The sequence below is a fragment of the Siphateles boraxobius genome, unplaced genomic scaffold (genome assembly GCF_051911475.1).
Source record: "Siphateles boraxobius isolate OS27281-9 unplaced genomic scaffold, OSU_SipBor_1 146, whole genome shotgun sequence".
Lineage (NCBI taxonomy): Eukaryota > Metazoa > Chordata > Actinopteri > Cypriniformes > Leuciscidae > Siphateles > Siphateles boraxobius.
Window position 1 is genome coordinate 550,001 of NW_027508751.1, and position 20,912 is coordinate 570,912.

The 20,912-nt window shown below is 41.8% G+C and overlaps 1 protein-coding gene across 1 annotated transcript in view; it reads left to right on the forward strand.

Moving 5' to 3' along the window:
- Positions 1 to 20,912, forward strand: part of cbarpa (CACN subunit beta associated regulatory protein a) — a 42,467-nt gene that overhangs the window by 9,039 nt on the left and 12,516 nt on the right. Inside the window, exons 3-7 of the mRNA XM_077230497.1 lie at positions 5,791 to 5,936; positions 9,896 to 9,957; positions 11,056 to 11,221; positions 14,978 to 15,146; positions 15,722 to 15,859. Coding sequence (XP_077086612.1) covers positions 5,791 to 5,936; positions 9,896 to 9,957; positions 11,056 to 11,221; positions 14,978 to 15,146; positions 15,722 to 15,859 — 681 coding nt within the window. The remainder of the gene's footprint in view (positions 1 to 5,790; positions 5,937 to 9,895; positions 9,958 to 11,055; positions 11,222 to 14,977; positions 15,147 to 15,721; positions 15,860 to 20,912) is intronic.

Here is a 20,912-nt window from a genome sequence, read left to right on the forward strand (position 1 = left end):
TTAGGTGAAAATGTAGTTGTTTAGATCTAAAATATGTGATTTATATATAGACATACAGCCTATTTGAACATTACTTTACATGTTTTGGGAAATATGAACAGCTTTATCCCGACCATCCTTCGGGAATTTGCTGCTTAGGTCGATCAGGGATAAAAACGAGATATAATTAATTTTGGCTATAACAAACGAACAATCTTTGGTCTATTACTCGTTCCAGAGGAAATCGATTTGGCCAAAGGCATAGTTAAGTTTAATAACTTTATATTTTTATTTAACTTCAATCCTGTCCTAACTAGAGCGCTGCTTTTGTAGTTTTTAGTCGAGTCTCCTTCATTTCTACAGCGCTTTAACAATATAGAGTTTCACAGCAGCTTTACAGTGATAATAGGAGATTACAGTAACAGAGATTGTACAGCAGATCTAGAATAAAGTTATTGTCCAGATAAAGTTAGTTTTGATTGATTCACTTCCGTTGTAAAGATCATTAGTTATTAGCTTAGCGGCCGCTAACACACAGCGTTCTAACAGTAAACACAAACTTTAATGTGTTCTGGACGTTCATTCACACACAACAGTGTTTGATTTTAAGATTTTACTTAATTGTTTGCTTCTGTTTATTTTCCATTGTACAAAAATAGTGGTTATTATTGTTAATGTATTTTAGATAGAAATAGCATCTGAGTTAGAGGTATACTGGCCATAATTGAAAAAAAAATGCATTCTACATAGTTAATATGGAGTGTAAAGTTCAAGTTCAAGTTTATTGTCAATTCTATATGTACAGGACATACTGAGGATTGAAATTCCGTTTCCCTCAGACTCATGCCTTAAAAACCCCAACACAACACAGACAAGTATTACAAATATATATAAATCATAATACAACCATTAAAAATTAATAATTGTAAAGGCTGATCTGAAGTCAGGAGTGATTCACCTGTTCTTTAATGAGGACCTCAGGTGAGGGAGGCTGTTGCCATGGAGACGCAGATCCCACTGGATGGACAGAGTGACATCACATGAGGAGGAGGAGCTTGTGTGTGTCACAGTCGTGTGCACTACACATTCACCAGCACACACACACACACACACACACTCCTCAGTGGCCTAATTCTGTCTCTAATTTTAGCGCACTATGTCCTCATTTCGCATTCAGAGAGAGGCAGAAATCAAACTGAAGATCTTTCTTTAGACTTTTGATTATGTACAGTCGGTCAGCGCTTATTAATCAATCGCAAAGTTAACTGTATTCTCCAGCGCTGTTGAGTCTCCAGAGAACTATCAGATGTGTTACCACACAGATGAATTATGTATATTTAATGGAGTTAAAACAGTATGTTACAGTAGTACATTTACATTTAGCTGACGCTTTTATCCAAAGCGACTTACAATTGCTATATATTTCAGAGGTCGCACGGGTCTGGAGCAACTAGGGGTTAAGTGTCTTGCTCAGGGACACATTGGTGTCTCACAGTGGATTCGAACCCGGGTCTCTCACACCAGAGGCATGTGTCTTATCCACTGCGCCATCACCAGCCGCCATAAGCAGTAAACCGGGATAGTTAACCCATGAAATGAATCATTTACTCGTCCTCGTGTCATTCAGACCTGTAGGACTTTCTTTCTGACGGTATTCTGATGAAGTTATTGACTTTCATTATATGGAGAAAAATAACAGATTTCTGAAAACATCTGCTTTTATGAAGACAGTGAGTCATACATGTTTGACGTGGAGTAAACGATGATCATTTCTGGGTGAATTATGCCTTTAATCTGACAGCATTAGTTCATAGAAAGTTTCTAAAGCAGCTTCACTGTAATAAACAGGAAAATAACAGAATCAATGATGCAAACGTCATCAAATATGAGACAAGTTCATATTCAGCTGTAAATCGACACTAGAAGAGAACAGAGTCAGTATTCAGATCAACAGTGTTGATTCAGTAAAGATATAAATGTAGCAAAGTTCATAAATTACAAAAAAATCAGAAAAGCTATTAATCAATCATTTTTTAGTTCTATTAATTGGTTTTGTTCTATTACAAGATTTACATATTAATCAGTTTTTTTTCTAAATATTAATCGGTTTTGTTCTATAAAGAGATTTTAATATTAATTGATTTTGTTCTATAAAGAGATTTAAATATGAATTGGTTTTGTTCTAAATATGAATCCATAGCCTCCGCCTCGTGTCAAAGCGCGTCAATCAAAGTTTACAACATCGGTAAGAAGATTAAGCGGAATTATCCTTCTAGTCACGAAAAGCAAAAAAACAAACAAAAATAACTACTTTGTTTCAACTATTGATTTCCTTCTCTGTGGGCCTCGAGTCAGTTCACTAGTGTAACAGCGCAGCGCTTCTGTGTCGTACGTCACACGCATCATCACACACATGACCAGCGTCGGCCAATAGTGAGCCGACGTAGCGCTACGCTATCACACTACGCTAACTGACTCGAGGCCCACAGAGAAGGAAATGAAGAGTTGAAATATAGTCGTTATTTTAGTTTTTTTTGCGCACAAAAAGTATTCTCGTCGCTTGATAAACTTACGCCACTAGATTGAGATAAAGATTGAGCCACTGTAGTCACTTGGACTATTTTAACGATGTCTTTAATAACTTTTCGGGGAACAAGTTTCAATCCCATAGAAGCCTATGGAGGAGTGATCCAGCTCTCAGATTTAATCACAAATATCTTAATCTGTGTTTCGAAGATGAACGAAGGTCTTATGGGGTTGAACAACATGAGGGAGAGTAATTACTGACAGAATTTACATTTTTGGGTGAAATATCCCTTTAATTTGATATGCATCTCTCTCTAGTCTGTCTGTCTTGCTAACCCAGCTGGGCGGTGCATCTTTTTGTCTTTCTGTGTCTTGCTTGCTAATGCCGGCCACTTCCAGGGCTGTGTTCTATGACTTTGTGCCTGACAAAAAAAGTGAGACTGAAATACAACTATTTATTACGTTTGATAAATGACAAATATCAAACAGCAAAGGTTTGTTTATAGACTGCAGCTCGGAAAAGATAACCGCATTGCCAGTAAACATGAGTTCATATCCGCAAGGCAAGGCAAGGCAAGGCAAGTTTATTTATATAGCACATTTCATACACAATGGTAATTCAAAGTGCTGTACATAGAAGAAATTAAAATAATCAAAAGAAATCAGAATAATTAAAACAGTTTAGAATAAAATATCAAATGAAATACAGTACGAACAGTCGGACGAACAGTGGCACAGTGCTCATTCAGTAAATGCACAGTTAAACAGAAGTGTTGCGAGTTTGGATTTGAATGTGACTGTAGGAGCACATCTGATCTCTTCTGGAAGCTGGTTCCAGCTGCGGCTGGCATATTAGCTAAAAGCGGACTCGCCATGCTTAGAGTGAACACTTGGTATTTCTAGCTGATGTGATCCTAGTGATCTGAGTGATCTGTTGGGTTTATATTCAGTGATCATATCTGCAATGTATTGAGGTCCTAGACCATTGAGTGATTTATATACAATCTGTTCAAATGAAACGCGCACTTTCCAGCAAAACATCTGCGGGGACCAGTATAATATATGGGCTTGATGGCACTCCTTTTAAAACAAGACAATGATTATCTAGTCTCCAAGTCAGTTTAGTTACAACTCTGCAATAAAGCAAGATGGGAAGCAATGTATTGACAATGAGTATTGATTTATAGGCTATATTGCATTTAAAATTGTTGATTGGCTGGACATATTGGACAATATGGATGGACATCCCTCAGTAAATAATAGCCATCAAGTATCTAGTATTGCTTTTATCATTTAAAACACAGTGATATGCTATGGCAAGCCATTTTAGCTTTTATTCATCACAGTATGCCTTTTTGATATCAATAATTAAATTTGTACTATTTAAAATGTGAATTCTTGATATTAATATAAAATATGTCTATTTCTGATATCTGGAATTACATTTTCATTAGCCTACTAGTTAAAGGAGGGAGGATTGTAGTTGGAGCACTGTGGTGCCAGGTGTGACTGTGAATGGTTTACATGGCTCATGGGTCAGGTTGGAGGGCCCCTTAACAGAATTTTGCTTAGGGCCCCAGGGAGGTCAGGGTCGGCTCTGTATGAATCTGTTTATTTATATATTGACTCACGTTACAAATACAATAAAAATCGAGTGATGCAAGTCATAAAAAGCACTCAGACATCAAACGTAGCGTCAGTTCTGGCGGGTCACGCTAGTCGAGCTTGCGTAAGTGACTCTCAGCTGATCCTCTAACTTTAGGAATACGACACTATCACTGTATTCATATATAAACCAGTGCCGGCTGCTGGTCTTTCAAAGAGGGGAAGCTGTATTAATGATTAATTGAACAAAGAATCTAAAAAAAAAGATATTAAACTCGATGGGCGAAACGCCCACTCCTCCATTCACAACAGACCCTCCAATCATCACGAGGAAGCCCAGAGTCCAGCCCCGCCCACTCCTCCATTCACAACAGACCATCCAATCATCACTCAGAAGCCCGGAGTCCAGCCCCACCCACTCCTCCATTCACAACAGACCGTCAAATAATCACGCAGAAGCCCAGAGTCCAGCCCCGCCCACTCCTCCATTCACAACAGACCGTCCAATCATCACGCAGAAGCCCGGAGTCCATCCCCGCCCACTCCTCCATTCACAACAGACCCTCCAATCATCACGCAGAAGCCCATTCACAACAGACTGTCGAATCATCACGCAGAAGCCCGGAGTCCAGCCCCGCCCACTCCTCCATTCACAACAGACCCTCCAATCATCACGTAGAAGCCCGGAGTCCAGCCCCGCCCACTCCTTCATTTACAACAGACTGTCCAATCATCACACAGAAGCCCAGAGTCCAGCCCCGCCCACTCCTCCATTCACAACCGACCGTCCAATCATCACGCAGAAGCCCGGAGTCAAGCCCCGCCCACTCCTCCATTCACAACAGACCGTCCAATCATCACGCAGAAGCCCGGAGTTCAGCCCCGCCCACTCCTCCATTCACAACAGACTGTCCAATCATCACGCAGAAGCCCAGAGTCCATCCCCGCCCACTCCTCCATTCACAACAGACCGTCCAATCATCACGCAGGAGCCCAGAGTCCAGCCCCACCCACTCCTCCATTCACAAAAGGCTTGTTCGACTTGAACCGGCGCTGCACAGACCGATCGGTTGATGACATCAAAGTACCGCGAGAGCGATTAGAGAGCAGACGGCTCCTTATGCTTTTGAATCGCTCTCGCGGTACTTTGATGTCATCAACCGATCGGTCTGCGCAGCGCCGGTTCAAGTCGAACAAGCCTAATCTCTTTCAGTATTATCAGCAGCTGTAGTGTTTCTCAGGAGCGGATTACCCTCCCTCCTCCCCAGCTCCTCCTGTCTCCAGGCAGGATTTGGCATTGAATCAGACTAAATTCTCGAATTATGTTGTACATTAAAATCTTTATTAATTAATGATATCTGCAATACAGTCATGTTGGTTGTTTTATTCACCCTGAGGGGGTTATTGCTGCTCTCCTGCTCGTATCCATGCTAGGCTGCCCAGAACAGAATCATACCGCTGATCCAAACTGTATGCTAACTGTCAATCATATTTGACGATAGTGGTCCTGACCGAACTGGGGTTTCTTGGGTGTTCTGGAGGGTTTCCGAGTCCAGCCTCACGTCTCCGTCATCTTCTGTCTCAGAATACACCGAAAGCAGAAAAACAGAAAGCTTTCTGTGAAAACCCGCTTGACACTGATCTCAGATTGACACGTGTGTGTGTGTGTGTGTGCTCCAGGACGTTCCTCTGGTGTCGGACTCTCAGGAGAACTATGTGCTTCTGCTGGTGATGGTGTGTGTGTTCGCCGGCGGGACGCTGATGGTTCTGTCTGTTCTGCTGATCTTCTGTCACCGATGCTGTCGAGGAGAACGACGATACTCCAGGTCAACATTCACACAGCATGAAAACCTCACCATTCGTACACAAACGCACGCACACGCACATACACACAGTTACTCCAGTCATTATCAGGTCTATCAGCACAGAATCCTCTAGAATGTAATTTTTTTCACTGGAAATACTGGACTAGACAAAGCTTTTTATCGGCACATATAGTGTGTGTGTGTTAAACTTTATTACATGGAATACTTGATTCAATACTTTATTGGTCAATCGCGCCATTTAGCGGTATATTATTCCAATATATAACAACAGAAAACAACATAGATTACAATATAGATAATAACAGAACACAGAAACACAGGCTCATCCGGGTCACTGAAGTCAGCAGCGCTATACGCTGGCTAGGAACCGTTTCAGGGGTATACGCTCGCTAGGAACGGTTTCAGCGCTATACGCTCGCTAGGAATGGTTTCAGCGCTATACTGTCGCTAGGAACCGTTTCAGCGACATACGCTCGCTAGGAACCGTTTCAGCGCAGCGCTATACGCTCGCTAGGAACCGTTTCAGTGCTATACGCTCGCTAGGAACCGTTTCAGTGCTATACGCCCGCTAGGAACCGCTTCAGCGCTATGCACTCGCTAGGAACTGTTTCAGCGCTATACGCTCACTAGGAACCATTTCACCGCTATACACTCGCTAGGAACCGTTTCAGCGCTATACGCTCGCTAGGAACCGTTTCAGCGCTATACGCTCGCTAGGAACCGTTTCAGTGCTATGCGCTCGCTAGAAACCGTTTCAACGGTATGCACTCGCTAGGAACCGTTTCAGCGCTATGCACTCGCTAGGAACTGTTTCAGCGCTATACACTCACTAGGAACCATTTCAGCGCTATACACTCACTAGGAATCGTTTCAGCGCTATACGCTCACTAGGAACCGTTTCAGAGCTATACACTCACTAGGAACCGTTTCAGCGCTATACGCTCGCTAGGAACCGTTTCAGCGCTATACGCTCACTAGAAATCGTTTCAACGCTATGCACTCGCTAGGAACCGTTTCAGCGCTATACACTCTCTAGGAACCGTTTCAGCGCTATACACTCACTAGGAACTGTTTCAGCGCTATAAACTCGCTAGGAACCGTTTCAGCGCTATACACTCGCTAGGAACCGTTTCAGCGCTATACGCTCGCTAGGAACCGTTTCAGCGCTATACGCTCACAAGGAAATGTTTCAGCGCTATACGCTCGCTAGGAACCGTTTCAGCGCTATACACTCACTAGGAACAGTTTCAGCGCTATACACTCGCTAGGAACCGTTTCAGCGCTATACACTCACTAGGAACCGTTTCAGCGCTATACGCTCCCTAGGAACCGTTTCAGCGCTATACGCTCGCTAGGAACCGTTTCAGCGCTATACGCTCACTAGGAACCGTTTCAGCGCTATACGCTCGCTAGGAACCGCTTCAGCGCTATACGCTCGCTAGGAACCGTTTCAGCGCTACCTTTATTACATGGAATACTTGATTCAATACTTTATTGGTCAATCGCGCCATTTAGCGGTATATTATTCCAATATATAACAACAGAAAACAACATAGATTACAATATAGATAATAACAGAACACAGAAACACAGGCTCATCCGGGTCACTGAAGTCAGCAGCGCTATACGCTGGCTAGGAACCGTTTCAGGGGTATACGCTCGCTAGGAACGGTTTCAGCGCTATACGCTCGCTAGGAATGGTTTCAGCGCTATACTGTCGCTAGGAACCGTTTCAGCGACATACGCTCGCTAGGAACCGTTTCAGCGCAGCGCTATACGCTCGCTAGGAACCGTTTCAGTGCTATACGCTCGCTAGGAACCGTTTCAGTGCTATACGCCCGCTAGGAACCGCTTCAGCGCTATGCACTCGCTAGGAACTGTTTCAGCGCTATACGCTCACTAGGAACCATTTCACCGCTATACACTCGCTAGGAACCGTTTCAGCGCTATACGCTCGCTAGGAACCGTTTCAGCGCTATACGCTCGCTAGGAACCGTTTCAGTGCTATGCGCTCGCTAGAAACCGTTTCAACGGTATGCACTCGCTAGGAACCGTTTCAGCGCTATGCACTCGCTAGGAACTGTTTCAGCGCTATACACTCACTAGGAACCATTTCAGCGCTATACACTCACTAGGAATCGTTTCAGCGCTATACGCTCACTAGGAACCGTTTCAGAGCTATACACTCACTAGGAACCGTTTCAGCGCTATACGCTCGCTAGGAACCGTTTCAGCGCTATACGCTCACTAGAAATCGTTTTAACGCTATGCACTCGCTAGGAACCGTTTCAGCGCTATACACTCTCTAGGAACCGTTTCAGCGCTATACACTCACTAGGAACTGTTTCAGCGCTATAAACTCGCTAGGAACCGTTTCAGCGCTATACACTCGCTAGGAACCGTTTCAGCGCTATACGCTCGCTAGGAACCGTTTCAGCGCTATACGCTCACTAGGAAATGTTTCAGCGCTATACGCTCGCTAGGAACCGTTTCAGCGCTATACACTCACTAGGAACAGTTTCAGCGCTATACACTCGCTAGGAACCGTTTCAGCGCTATACACTCACTAGGAACCGTTTCAGCGCTATACGCTCCCTAGGAACCGTTTCAGCGCTATACGCTCGCTAGGAACCGTTTCAGCGCTATACGCTCACTAGGAACCGTTCGAGCGCTATACGCTCGCTAGGAACCGCTTCAGCGCTATACGCTCGCTAGGAACCGTTTCAGCGCTATACGCTCACTAGGAACCGTTTCAGCGCTATACGCTCGCTAGGTACGGTTTCAGCGCTATACGCTCGCTAGGAACTGTTTCAGCGCTATACACTCACTAGGAACAGTTTCAGCGCTATACACTCGCTAGGAACCGTTTCAGCGCTATACACTCACTAGGAACCGTTTCAGCGCTATACGCTCCCTAGGAACCGTTTCAGCGCTATACGCTCGCTAGGAACCGTTTCAGCGCTATACGCTCACTAGGAACCGTTTCAGCGCTATACGCTCGCTAGGAACCGCTTCAGCGCTATACGCTCGCTAGGAACCGTTTCAGCGCTATACGCTCACTAGGAACCGTTTCAGCGCTATACGCTCGCTAGGAACCGTTTCAGCGCTATACGCTCGCTAGGAACCGTTTCAGCGCTATACGCTCGCTAGGAACCGTTTCAGCGCTATACGCTCACTAGGAACCGTTTCAGCGCTATACGCTCGCTAGGAACTGTTTCAGCGCTATACGCTCACTAGGAACCGTTTCAGCGCTATACACTCGCTAGGAACCGCTTCAGCGCTACACACTCGCTAGGTACGGTTTCAGCGCTAGGTACGGTTTCAGCGCTATACACTCGCTAGGAACCGTTTCAGCGCTATACACTCGCTAGGAACCGTTTCAGCGCTATACACTCGCTAGGTACGGTTTTTCTTCGTGGAAGTTTTGCTTTTGGTGAGGTAATAAAATATTAAAACTCAGTCGAATAAATATTTTGCGTACAGTTATTTAATTATGCCATCGTTTCATACAAATGCAGCGCATCCATTTTGTGTCTATTGTTTTGTTCACTGTTGGATTATAAGATAAAAACAGGTACAATTTTAAAACAGTTTAATCTGGTATCAATATCTCTGATTTCCATAATAATTTATGTGTTGAAATGCTGTGTAATAAGTGTTATGACTCTTAAATGTCCGTCTAGTGGGATCTTGCAGCTGAAACTGCTATCTCCGCGTAAGCTTTGCGTTTAAAGAGCTAATAACATATTTCGACTCAGATCAATATTTTGTGTCTAATTATTTACTTATGTGGCAAATAGCCGTGTAATAAGTGAGATAATGAACATCCAGCCATTTGTTATCTCAGAATAAACCCGACACAAACGAACCGACACATCTCAGATGCTTGAGTGCAACGGATGAATGATGCTGATATTCTCACATTATGATGTTGTTGTTTGCGTTTGTTTGCTGTTCAGAGCCAGTGATGACCTGGAAAAAACCAACACTACATACGTAGAGGAGAGTCAGCCGACACAAGGTGCCTGAACATGCCTTAATACCGGCGATTCACACACAATTCACTATCAGTTCATGTAGTCACGGCAATGAGGAGATTATGTCTGTCAGTTTTGTTTCATTGAGAGATTTAAAGTTTAATCATTTTTTTTTTGTTCTAAATATAAATCGTTTTTATTTTGATGTAATTATTTATTTATCGGTTTTGTTCTATTAAGAGATTTAAATTTTATTTAGTTTTATTCTATTAAGTGTTTTAAATATTAATTGGTTTTGTTCTATTAAGAGATTTAAATATTAATCGGTTTTGTTCTATTAAGAGATTTAAATATCAATCCGTTTTGTTCTATTAAGAGATTTAAATATTAATCGGTTTTGTTCTATTAAGAGATTTAAATATTAATCGGTTTTGTTCTATTAAGAGATTTAAATATCAATCCGTTTTGTTCTATTAAGAGATTTAAATATTAATCGGTTTTGTTCTATTAAGAGATTTAAATATTAATGTCTGAGGTAAAAAACAGCGAAATTAAGTGAATTTAACAAATCCCAAATGTAATTAGCAGTCATTTAAGCCACAATATTGATAAATATACGTAGGGTCAGTGTTGGGAGTAATGCATTACTAAGTAATTAATTACTGTAATATAATTACTTTTCCTTGAAAAAGTAAAGTAGGGGATAACTCTTAATTTTTCTGTGATTTGATTACAGTTACTTCTGATGTAATTGCATTATATATAGACTAATAGAACAATTCTATATAAAACAATAGTGGATTTACCATAAAAATGTAACATCTAATGTTAAAATGTATGTTTTTGATGTAACCATTGCACTTTAAATACTTTGGTCAGTTCAAAAATAATTTATGCAATTTTTATATTATTTATTTGAAAGAATTAAAAGAGCCGTTTCATGTCTATCCTTGTATTGTTCAACAGTTATACTTTTAATACTTTTAAAAGACAGTAATTAGCACCGTAATCTAACTACACTGTTGTAATGAGTAGCTAGTAATTAATTACTCTTTTACAGTAACTTGATGGTTAATGATCATCGTGCCTCCTGAAAAGAGAAACCAATGTGGATTATTGAGGTTTTTCTTCGTCTTCTTCAGACATCACCATCAGACTCGAGAGTGGGGATTCGCTGTCCACTTCCGGTTGTCATGGCGATGCGAACACGGATCACTTCCTGTCTGCGTCCCTCACCGGGCGACGGGTCTCTTTCAACGAGGCGGCCATCTTTGAGCAGAGCGCCAAAGACCAGGAGAAAGGTCGAAGGTCAGACACGGTTCCTTAACCTTTCCCTTCAAATACTTTGTTCAGTTCGAAAATGATTTATGCACTTTTATATTCAAATCAAGTCACGTTAATTTATACAGAGTGTTTTACAGCAGCTTTACAGAGATAACAGGAAAATAATGCAGAAATGTTTTTTCTAGAAGTTCAGTGATGGTTCATTTTTAATTTATATATATATATATCCACTCTGTAAAAAACAGTGATGTCATCGTCCAGCAGGAGATCAATAATATTGTTGAATATTAAATGTAATGTCCCTAACTAAGCAAGCTAATGGCAACAAAGGCGAGAAAAAAGTGGCCTTTTTTTCTATATATGTTCTTTGTTTAAAAGAATTAAAAGAGCTGTTTCATATCTATCCTTGTATTGTTCAACTGATCAAGGTTATTATGGGATTTAGACAGCAATTACTACTGTAATCTAACTACACCGTTGAAGGTGTAAGTAGTTGCTAATTACTTACCTAGAGTAACACTGCATTCAAAGTCATTATCATGACATGAAAATAGAATTATGAGATACCGAGTCGAAATTATATAAAAAGTTGAAATTATTCAAAAAGTATCGACAAAGAGTTGATGACTTATAAACCAATTATGGTAGGGCTATCAAATCGAACCTACCCTAATCGCATCTAACATAAAAGTTTGTGTATATCTATGTTTTGGAGAAAAACTTTTATTTCATAATGTGATTTCCCCAATTCTTGCACTTCAATGAAAGGTTAGATTTGTGCACATTTTTTGAATGAAAGATCAAATGGATAAATGATGCAAAATTATTTTTTACAGGCATTTTTGATCATATTTACCAGGGGTGCCATTAATTCTGACCATGACTGTATAAATATATGTGTATATATGTGTGTGTGCGTGTGTGTGTATATTGAATACATATAAACACAAACTTTTATGTTAGATGCTATTAATTGTAATTAATCGATTTGACAGCTCTAGAAATAAGACAAAATCATAAATTTCAATATTGTCACATTTTAATTTCATAATTGAGTTTTTTCTGTTTAGTTTATACGCTGATATAGTTATGATTCTTGGTGTGAAAACAAGCCGTTAAACCTGAACTGATATAGTTGAATGAAGAGGATCTCTGTACTAGCGCTGCACAACTAATCACAATCAAACCACACAAGATTTGGCAAAGGCTGTGATTATTTTATGCGCATTTTGTCAGTGCAGCGGCTGATCGGTAGTAAACGCTCCATCTGAACACCAGAGTCTCTCACACACACACACACACACACACACACACACACACACACACACACACACTCACTCTCTCTCTCTCTCTCTCACTCTCTCTCTGTCAGGTACACACTCACTCTCTCTCTCTCTCTCACTCTCTCTCTGTCAGGTACACACTCACTCTCTCTCTCTCACTCTCTCTCTGTCAGGTACACACTCACTCTCTCTCTCTCTCTCACTCTCTGTCAGGTACACACTCACTCTCTCTCTCTCTCTCTCTGTGTCAGGTACACACTCACTCTCTCTCTCTCTCTCGCTATCACTCTCTCTCTGTCAGGTACACACTCACTCTCTCACTCTCTGTCAGGTACACACTCTCTCTCTCTCTGTCAGGTACACACTCTCTCTATCTCACTCTCTGTCAGGTACACACTCTCTCTCTCACTCTCTCTCTGTCAGGTACACACTCACTCTCTCTCTCACTCTCTGTCAGGTACACACTCACTCTCTCTCTCACTCTCTGTGTCAGGTACACACTCACTCTCTCTCTCACTCTCTGTGTCAGGTACACACTCACTCTCTCTCTCACTCTCTGTGTCACGTACACACTCACTCTCTCTCTCACTCTCTGTCAGGTACACACTCACTCTCTCTCTCACTCTCTGTCAGGTACACACTCTCTCTCTCACTCTCTCTCTGTCAGGTACACACTCACTCTCTCTCACTCTCTGTCAGGTACACACGCACTCTCTCTCACTCTCTGTCAGGTACACACTCTCTCTCTCTCTCTCACTCACTCTCTGTCAGGTACACACTCTCTCTCTCTCTCACTCTCTGTCAGGTACACACTCTCTCTCTCTCTCTCTCTCTCTCACTCTCTCTCTGTCAGGTACACACTCACTCTCTCTCTATCTCTCTCTGTCAGGTACACACTCTCTCTCTATCTCTCTCTGTCAGGTACACACTCACTCTCTCTCTCTCTGTGTCAGGTACACACTCACTCTCTCTCAGTCTCTGTCAGGTACACACTCACTCTCTCTCACTCTCTGTCAGGTACACACTCTCTCTCTCACTCTCTGTCAGGTACACACTCACTCTCTCTCACTCTCTGTCAGGTACACACTCACTCTCTCTCACTCTCTGTCAGGTACACACTCACTCTCTCTCACTCTCTGTCAGGTACACACTCTCTCTCTCTCACTCTCTCACTCTCTGTCAGGTACACACTCTCTCTCTCTCTCTCACTCTCTGTCAGGTACACACTCACTCTCTCTCACTCTCTGTCAGGTACACACTCTCTCTCTCTCACTCTCTGTCAGGTACACAATCTCTCTCTCTCACTCTCTGTCAGGTACACTCTCTCTCTCTCTCTCTGTCAGTTACACACTCACTCTCTCTCACTCTCTGTCAGGTACACACTCACTCTCTCTCTCTCTCTCTCACTCACTCTCTCTCTCTGTCAGGTACACACTCTCTCTCTCTCACTCTCTGTCAGGTACACACTCACTCTCTCTCACTCTCTGTCAGTTACACACTCACTCTCTCTCACTCTCTGTCAGGTACACACTCACTCTCTCTCTCTCTCTCTCACTCACTCTCTCTCTCTGTCAGGTACACACTCTCTCTCTCTCACTCTCTGTCAGGTACACACTCACTCTCTCTCTCTCTCACTCACTCTCTCTCACTCTCTCTGTCAGGTACACACTCACTCTCTCTCTCTCTGTGTCAGGTACACACTCACTCTCTCTCACTCTCTGTCAGGTACACACTCACTCTCTCTCACTCTATGTCAGGTACACACTCACTCTCTCTCACTCTCTGTCAGGAACACACTCTCTCTCTCTCACTCTCTGTCAGGTACACACTCTCTCTCACTCTCTATCAGGTACACATTCACTCTCTCTCACTCTCTGTCAGGTACACACTCTCTCTCTCTCACTCTCTGTCAGGTACACACTCTCTCTCTCTCACTCTCTGTCAGGTACACACTCTCTCTCTCTCTCTCTGTCAGGTACACACTCACTCTCTCTCACTCTATGTCAGGTACACACTCTCTCTCTCTCACTCTCTGTCAGGTACACACTCTCTCTCTCTCACTCTATGTCAGGTACACACTCTCTCTCTCTCACTCTCTGTCAGGTACACACTCTCTCTCTCACTCTCTGTCAGGTACACACTCTCTCTCTCTCACTCTCTGTCAGGTACACACTCACTCTCTCTCACTCTATGTCAGGTACACACTCTCTCTCTCTCACTCTCTGTCAGGTACACACTCTCTCTCTCTCTCACTCTCTGTCAGGAACACACTCTCTCTCTCTCACTCTCTGTCAGGTACACACTCTCTCTCACTCTCTATCAGGTACACATTCACTCTCTCTCACTCTCTGTCAGGTACACACTCTCTCTCTCTCACTCTCTGTCAGGTACACACTCTCTCTCTCTCACTCTCTGTCAGGTACACACTCTCTCTCTCTCACTCTCTGTCAGGTACACACACTCTCTCTCTCTCTCTCTCTCTCTCTCTCTCTGTCAGGTACACACTCACAGAAGGAGACTTCCATCACCTGAAGAAAGCTCGTCTCACACACCTGCACATCCCGGCGCCAGCGCTGAAGATCCTCACCATCATGGAGTTTGAATCCCCGGAGAACAGCGTCACAGTCACCGGACCCTCAACAAACCCCTCACTCTCCATATTCCAGGTGACACACACCTCATGCTTTCAGTCTAAACTTCACCATCGAAATAAAGTGTAACCAATATTTTATGATGATATCAAATGATACAGCATGTGTGCATAATAATGGCAAAAGAAACAGTTTAACCCTCTGGTGCTCTAAAATCAAGTACAATCATAGCCATAAAATCTAAACAAGTTGTGTTCCAAATGTGAGGCTGATATCTCAGTAAATGATCTTACAGTGAGTGTGTGTTCGGCTGCAGTACCGAACGCTTCCACTAGAGGAAACTCTCATTCATTTCCACTGTGCTATTTCTGACTATTTATTACAGGACCATTCCATTAATTTTTTTGTGTCTTCATACAGCAACTGCCAAAAACTTAAAGTTTCGTACCATTCCAATAAAGTAAAAAAAAAAAATATAAAAAAAAAAATTCGGGCAAAAATGCTAAACTTGCATTGATACGCAATGCATTCTGGGATCAACTTCTCCATAAAGGATGGATGAGATACTGAGTTAGAATTTCTGTGCACTAGGTTGAGGAGCAGAGCAAATAAAAATGTGTGTGTGTGTGTGTGTGTGTGTGCGTGTGCAGCCGGCTGAGGGCCCCGTGCCGGAGGCTCCAGGATTGTGGATCAGTCAAAGCTCCAGCTGTGCTCTTCCCGGAGACTCACTGAACTCCACTCTGAACACCAGCGCTGAACACACCGGCAAACCGGCCCGATCCCAGACCGTGAGTCACTGCAGACAAACCCAGAACACTGCACTACTCCTCACTACACTTCCCATCATCCTCTCTGGCCCTCGCCTGCGTGCACTTCACAATCACCGATATATACACTAGATGTCGCCTTGGGGTTCTAAGCATGCGTCAAAACCGCCGCCATCTTGGACAGGGGTCTTGTCATAGGAAGTAGCTCGGTAACGCTGGATTCATGGATGATCCTGGACTTTTGTGCTGCGTATGGATGTTCACACGAACGAAATCTAAAAACCAGACAGCAAGGGATTACATTTCACAACAATTTTTTACATTTTTTACAATTTCTCTGGACTCAATAAAAAATACATGTCTGACCGTTGGAACGAACCAAAAAAACTTAAAAAAAATAAAAAATCAAAAAATAGCTATTGCTAATTTTCAACTCTAGTCCATGGTTGGGCCTTTACACTACAACATTTGCTATTTCATCTTAAAAACATCCATATAAACACACCAAAAAAATCACTTACATACACAAACAAGTTATCTACAAATGTGTACATTCCTGTTTCGATTTCATCCAAGACTGCCGTAGCTAAGACGACATCTAGTGTATATAGCTATGCTTCCCAATCACAGAGACGCTAATCCCTCGCACCTGACGTCATCCGATCATCAAAGGCGGTGTAAAAGCACTCGCTGACTCATGACCCGTTTACACGAAGAGAAGACGCAGACATTTCCCTGCGGTTCGGCCTCTCGTTTACACGAAAACCACGTTTTTATCACAGAAAATTATTATTTCTAAAAACTCTGGCCAAAGTAGAGATTTCTGATAATGCCGGTTATGTGTTGCCGTGTGAACTGGGAGAAACGGGGTTTTAGGTTCTCAAACGTCACATTATGCACCAGAAAATGCTTAACAATCTGCAACATGCATAATGCAACATGACAATCTGGGGCTCAGGTCAGGAAGCAGACAAACTGGCTAAACCGACCGTCTGCTAGCGGCCTCGCGTCACCAAGGTCAGATAATCCCATCACATAGAGCCTCTTTCACCTAGATATCATCATATAGAGACTGTGTCTGTTCCCCGAATTTGGAAATCCAAAAAACGTCCAAACCGATCTAAGGTTAAAAATTTAATTGATATTCAACAAATAAAAAATAGATATAGTACAGATGAGCAAACGATAAAGCTTGGGTTGCTGAATATTCGATCCCTTACTTCAAAAGCGCTCATAGTTAATGATATGATTTCAGATTATAACCTAGATACGCTGTGTATGACAGAAACCTGGCTAAAACCAGACGATTACATTACTTTAAATGAGTCCACCCCTCATGATTACTGTTATAAACATGAACCTCGCCTGAAAGGCAAAGGGGAAGGTGTTGCTGTAATTTATAGTAATATTTTCAAAACCACTAAAAAATCTAGTTTTAAATATACTTCTTTTGAAGTGTTGGTGCTTAATGTAAAAATATATAATGTAAACGATAAATCAAGTTTGAGAATTCTGCTGGCAACTGTATACAGGCCACCAGGGCACCATACAGATTTTATCAAATACTTTGCTGACTTTCTATCAGAATTAGTATTGACTGCAGATAAAGTCCTAATTGTTGGTGATTTTAATATTCATGTAGATAATGGAAAAGATGCAATGGGATTGGCATTTAAAGACATTCTTAACTCTATTGGAGTTAGACAACACGTGTCAGGACCTAGTCATTGTCGTAATCATACTCTAGATCTAATATTATCACATGGAATCAATGTTGATGCTGTTGAAATTCTGCAGCAGAGCGACGACATCTCAGATCATTATCTAGTCTCATGTAAATTACATTTAGCCAAGGCTGCAAAGCCAACTCCGTGTTACAAGTATGTTAGACCTATCACTTCTGCCACGAAAGATTGCTTTATCAATAATCTTCCTGATCAGTTTCATCATCTCAGCATCCCAGATAGCTTAGAAGAACTTGATATTGCAACAGAAACTTTTAACTCTCTCCTTTCCAGCACTTTAGACACAGTTGCTCCGTTGCGCTTAAAGTAGATTAAAGAAAATAGTCCAACGCCGTGGTACAACGAGCACACCCGGGCCCTTAAGAGAGCAGCCAGAAAAATGGAGTGCAACTGGAAGAAAACAAAACTAGAGGTATTTCGGATTTCATGGAAGGAGAGCTCGATTGCTTACAGAGAGGCTTTAAAAGCTGCTAGATCTGCTTATTTTTCAACCCTATTAGAAGAAAATAAACACAATCCAAGGTATTTATTTGAAAAAGTGGCTACACTAACGAAAAAGAAAGCTTCAAGCCCAGAAGTTTCCAAGAAACACAGCAGTAATGACTTTATGAACTTCTTCACTTATAAGGTTGATAATATTAGGGACAGAATTATAACTATGCAACCGTCTACTACAGCATCACATCAGGGAGTGCATTATAGTCTCCCTGAGGTAAAATTTGATTCATTCATTGCCATAGGAGAGGAAGAATTTTGCAAACTAGTTAATTCATCTAAATCGACAACATGTATGTTAGACCCTATACCGACTAAACTATTGAAAGAGATGCTTCCAGAAGTCATAGATCCTCTTCTTAACATCATTAATTCGTCTTTGTCTCTAGGATACGTACCAAAAACCTTTAAGCTGGCTATGATTAAACCACTTGTTAAAAAAACGCAACTTGATCCTACAGAATTAGTCAATTATAGGCCGATCTCAAATCTACCTTTTCTGTCAAAGATACTAGAAAAAGCAGTATCCTCACAACTGTGTTCCTTTCTTGAAAGAAATTAAGTAATTTCCTACTACTAAATTCTGAAAAAACAGAGATTCTAATTATTGGACAAAAAACTTCCACACGTAATAACCTTGAATACCGTCTAACACTTGATGGCTGCTCTTAAGTCTTCGTCGTCAGTTAGGAACCTGGGTGTGCTCTTATTGAAACAATATACATGCTTAAAAGCGCTATATAAATGAGGATGACTTGACTTGACTTGACTTAACGCCATGTGATCCTTCTCGCTACACTGCGGTTTGGTTATAGTTATGATGACGCTCAACGCGTATTGATTTACATCATCGGCTCCCAACGGGGGGTCTCGGTCCACAAGGGGGCGTCAGCGAGCTCTTTGGGGGGTCGCATCATATTTTGAAGTGTGTTGAACAGTGAGCATTAAAGCAGCAGTCCGTAACTTTTTTTTGTGTTCAAAATTTACTACATTTATATAATGAGTGAGTACACGAATCCATTTTCCAAACCGTGTTTTTGTCTTATCCTGAGTCACTATGGTACACTTATAATAAGTGTTTATATTGGGACTATTTTACATTGGTTGGGTCGCACCGCTGGTGTAACCCAGTGACTCGTCATAGACATAAACAGAGAGAAGTAGATCCGGCTACAATGTCCTTCCGCAAGACGCTTTATTCTGTTAATAAACGCATGTTTATTAATCGCTAGAGCGCCAAACGATCAGATTACATTAGCTCATTTTATTCACAATCCCCTGGCTGACCAAAAAATGGGTTTTCAACCATGACAGCCCTTAAAACCAAATACAGGGCCAGACTGACCCTTGAAGATAATATGCGTCTTGTCTAAGATCTCTCCACGCATTGACCAAATTACTCCCTGCCAGCAGCAATCCTCACACTGATTGATAAAGCCTGACAAATAACATGCAAGTATTGAGTTCCCAGACACCAGTCAGTTTGTAATAGACTATATTCATTATTTTTTCCCTACACACCAGTGTGAATACTGATATTTTTGTTCAAATAGGACCATTACAAACGGCCTACTGATGTTTTTGTTATAGTATTTTCAATATTATACGCTATTATTTGTGCATAAACATATCTGGTTATAGTAACAAACATACTGTTTGTTTAAAAACATTTTGTCATCCTTGCTGCAAGCTTACAAGAGCGACAATATCATTAAATGTAAAGGGGGGCCCTAAAATATTATCTTGAGAAAAAGGGGGTCTCAGACAAAAAAGGTTGGGAACCACTGGTGTACATGACGGTGTTGTGTACACGATGTTATTATTGACGGAGGGGGGGATTATTCGTTTCTCTAAACACTCGGTTATGTGTAAATGTGTCCTCAGTGTCTCTGTCTGGCCTCGTTCACGAGTGAGGACTCACTTTCCTCTTATGAAGAGTCTGATCGTCTCTCGTCCTGTCACTACATCGTCTGTTTCCTCGTCCAGTTACTTTCAATTTCATTTTAGCTTTATTAGCATGACTGTGTAACACAACGTTGCCAAAGCATCAACATATTGGTCACTGTGATTTTGCCAAGTAAGACATGTTCCTGTGCCCCTAAACCTAACCCTACCCATAACGTTTCCCTAAAACCAGAGGGAAATGATAGGTGTGCTCCTGGTCATCTGCGATCTCCTCAATCATCTACAACAGAAGAACTGTCAGTATCTCCATCCATCTTTATTCAAAGACATTCACCATTATCGTCACCCACTGGTACTCAGTACTACAGCTTTCAATTTCTCACTCGTATCCTTTGTCTTGAGTCTCTGTTCCGTAACTGAAGACCAGAGGCAACAATATGGGCATAAACAACATCTGCAAAGTTACTCTGTGTGCATCTCACTACAGTTCTGACCCAAAGATTTATAGATTATCATGACAGAATATACTAATTGAGTTACATACATTAATCAACTAACCGTTCAGAAATGTCCTGTTGCTTCTACATGTCGTCACTTGTTCTGGAGTCTCTTCATCTTTCTGACTCCGGTTTAAACATGTTAGTGCGTGTCTGTGTGAGGTAATCAGAGCTGCTAACACACACACACACACACACACACAACCTCTTGAAGCTCCGCCCTATGCGCCGGGAGCAGTAGCTCATTTGCATTTAAAGGGACACACACAAAGACGACGCGTTTTTACCTCGCCCTTAAAAAGTGACAATTTCAACAAAAATATCTGTGTTGTATTTTGAGCTAAAACTTCACAGACACACACTCTGGGTACAACAGAGTTATTTTACATATTGTAAAAAATCCTGAAATAAAAGTCTGATTAAGGATTGTAA